Below are 3,220 nucleotides of genomic sequence, written 5' to 3'. Positions count from 1 at the left end.
AAGCTTCAAATACAGTTTTTGCTGCATAACCTTGTACTTCCTCTCGATTGATAACGATTTGTATAACGCGATACCAGACTTCCTCTGAAACATAATCGCCAGCAATACGAATCAGATTGAGAATGACATCCACGTACCTAAAAACAAAAAAAAAAAACAATGTTTGATTAGATGTAAAGCGAATAGCAGAAACGGATTATTTCTAATGCTAATGCATAACATTCATACCAAGTGTAATCAGTGGCGTATTTTTCTGCTAAAATTGCTACTTTTAGCACCATTTCCTCGCGTATGGAGTAATCAGCCGTCTCCAAGTAGTTCAGCATTTCTTGCACGATTTCCTCAGCATTGCCTCGATCGCACATCGCATACAACAGATCCACGGCCATTTGGCGCACCGAAACATCCTTCTCCATCTATATACAGTAAATTAAAGAAAAGAAAACCAAAAACTCGGGTTATTACAAGAAGGGGAAAAAAGTACGCGAACTACACATGTACGCCAATTGACTCATCACCAACCTTCATAGACAAGATGACAACTTCCTGATGCTTTTTCACCTCTTCATGTGAGAACTCCGATGTGGCCAAATGGCACATTGACTCCAAAGCCAAATAACGTAAATTTGTCTCACGATTACTCAAAAATTGTCCAAGTTGATTGCAAGCACGCACCAACAAATTTGGCTCACTGTCGCTATGAATGATTAAATTGATAGCCTCGAACAAAACTGCATTCTTGGCATTTGAATGTTGGACCTTTTTACTCTTCGGTGGCTCTTGCGCCTTATTCAGAATAGTTTCGAGTGTTTCATTTAACCGCGCACGCACTCCCGGCTCTTCTGTTACTGGATTATAGTTCTGCAGCAAGCGCAGAAGTTTCACAGACAACCACGGCGCTGGGACAAAATAGTATGTGTAATCCTGCAAATCCGTGTAGCTGGCAGTGACAATGCGTGAGAGACGAGACACGGCCAGATTAACACAACCCTTGTACTCCTCTGGATTGCGCTTAACAAGCGCATCAATTAATGAAGTAGCAGCAGTTACCACACCCATGTGCTGATCGTTGAGCAAATGTATAATACGGGAAGTCCATTCTCCTCCTGGTATTATGTCAGGACTGGAACGGAACAGACGAAGAAGACAAAGTGCAGCTGATTGCTTAACAACATCCATTGTATCACTGAAACCCGAGCAAATAAATTTAAATTAAGAATTATAAGTCACACTAAAGAGCAAGTAGCTTACCCCGATACCAATAATTTTGGTATCTCATTCGAGAAAGACTCCGCCATATCCCGGCTGCCAATATTAGCGATACACTGCAAAGCCAAGTTCACATGTACAGGATTGCGCGATTGCAAGTCATTTTTGATTGACTGTATAATCAAGCGTATCAAATCGCTATTAGTGTTTACCAAAACCGAAATGAATAGATAACCCTAAACATGTTGAATGGAATTAAATATTTTCATTTTTGATACGTAAATTGTGGGAATTATAACACAGCTCCACAAAAAAAATCGAAAAATAGTGCCAGAACCCAGACCAGACTTACTATACGTTTTGGGAGTCACTGAATCCAAATCCGTTTTTCTCAATTACTTCAGGATTTTTTCCTAACCCAAAAAAAACAAGGCGGATATTATGCACCAGGCACATTGAGGTTAGGAAAAATACTGAAGTGATGGAGCGAAACAGACTTCAAATTCGTGTTCAGCGCATCAAAATATACATATAAGGAAAGGAAAGTATGATACCCCAGTCACGACATTTTTATACCCGAGCGCACTTGTGCACAAGGGTATATTAATTTTGTTCACATAACGGTTGTTTGTAACAGCCAAAACGAATCGAGATAGATTTAGACAAATGTATACATAAATGCTCAGAATGAATAGAGAAGTCGATTAAGCCATGTCTGTCTGTCCGTCTGTCCGTTCGTCCGTGTACACGATAACTCGAGCAAAAAATGAGATATCTCAACGAAATTTGGTATGTAGGTTTCCGTTAATCCAAGGTAGGTTGGTAATGAAAATGGGCGAAATCGAACAGTAACCACGCCCACTTCCCATATAACGGTAATTTCCAGAAATACGAAAACTGCGATATTTTAGTAGCTACTGAAGATAATTCACTCAAAATTGAAATACGTTTATGGTAAAATTTTGGAAAATGGGCGTGGCACCGCCCACTTATGATCACATATATGTATATCGGTAACCGTTATACCAATCTGCACCAAACTCGGTATTTTTATTGTCCTTAAACATAAAAGCAAAACGTTGAAAATTATTGAAATCGGACTAAAATTACGGCCGCTTTTCATATAACAGTAAATTTCAGAAATGCTTGAAACTGGAATATTTCGAAATTTAAGGACGCTAATTTACTCAAAATTGATACAACCCGCCTTACTATCTAGCGGTAGCTTTCCGCCCGAACTTAGACTTTCTTACTTGTTTTTCTTATTTTTTTGTGTGGCTGTGCACAGCTGTTATACAACCACACAACAAAAATGTCTCGGTTTGAGGATCAGACTATTCTCTTCTTATGTAAGTCTGGTCTGGGTTCTGGCACTATTTTTCTTATTTTTTTGTTGAGCTAAAGTACAGTACGTAGACGCTGACATGCAACATACAATTTGTTTTTCAGAATATTTGTTCGAAGAGAGTAAATTGACCGCCTCCATGTGCCCAAAGTCGATGTCGTGCCCCAGTAGAAAAATAAACAACAGCTTGCACACATATTTCTTCTTTTGATAGCCATCGAGTGTTTTATCGCCTTTGAACTTACTGCGAATGTTGGCGAGTTCCTTATTAATGCGCTTCACTTCGGCCTCTTTACTTTTACCTATAAATTTGAATTATTTTAATAAATACATAAATACATATTTTAATAAGCTACATATATGAGTATTAGGGATGTTAATTTTTCGGAATTTTCCGATCCCGGGATTTTTGGGATGGCGTTGTCACAATCCCGGGATCCCGGGATTAGTCCCGGGATTTAGATATCCATTACTTTTCAACAACTTGAATCGAAAAAAATGCTTCTATATTGTTTGAAAAGCTCTCCTACCATGAAATAAATAATAAATAAATGGGTTTTAAACCTACTTTTTTATTTAAAGTGGCGTTTTTATTTTTTCTCTCCGACCGCAGGATTTATTTCGAAGGACTTTGTAATTTCAAAGATATGATTAATTCCAAAAATT

At 38.2% G+C, this 3,220-nt stretch overlaps 1 protein-coding gene across 1 annotated transcript in view; it reads right to left on the bottom strand.

Moving 5' to 3' along the window:
- The window catches only part of LOC118750236 (AP-2 complex subunit alpha-like), a gene marked incomplete at its 5' end in the record, with an annotated part of 3,120 nt that extends 251 nt beyond the window's left edge, over positions 1–2,869 (bottom strand). The window contains 5 exons of the mRNA XM_036484960.1: positions 5–137; positions 229–416; positions 523–1,186; positions 1,252–1,445; positions 2,645–2,869. Of these exons, the coding sequence (XP_036340853.1) occupies positions 5–137; positions 229–416; positions 523–1,186; positions 1,252–1,445; positions 2,645–2,869 (1,404 nt within the window). The remainder of the gene's footprint in view (positions 1–4; positions 138–228; positions 417–522; positions 1,187–1,251; positions 1,446–2,644) is intronic.
- Positions 2,870–3,220: the final 351 nt, after the last annotated feature.

Source organism: Rhagoletis pomonella, unplaced genomic scaffold (genome assembly GCF_013731165.1).
Source record: "Rhagoletis pomonella isolate Grant_MI unplaced genomic scaffold, Rhpom_1.0 Rhpom_scaffold_00176, whole genome shotgun sequence".
In the NCBI taxonomy this organism is placed as follows: Eukaryota; Metazoa; Arthropoda; class Insecta; order Diptera; family Tephritidae; genus Rhagoletis; species Rhagoletis pomonella.
This window is presented reverse-complemented; position numbering and strand designations above follow the sequence as displayed.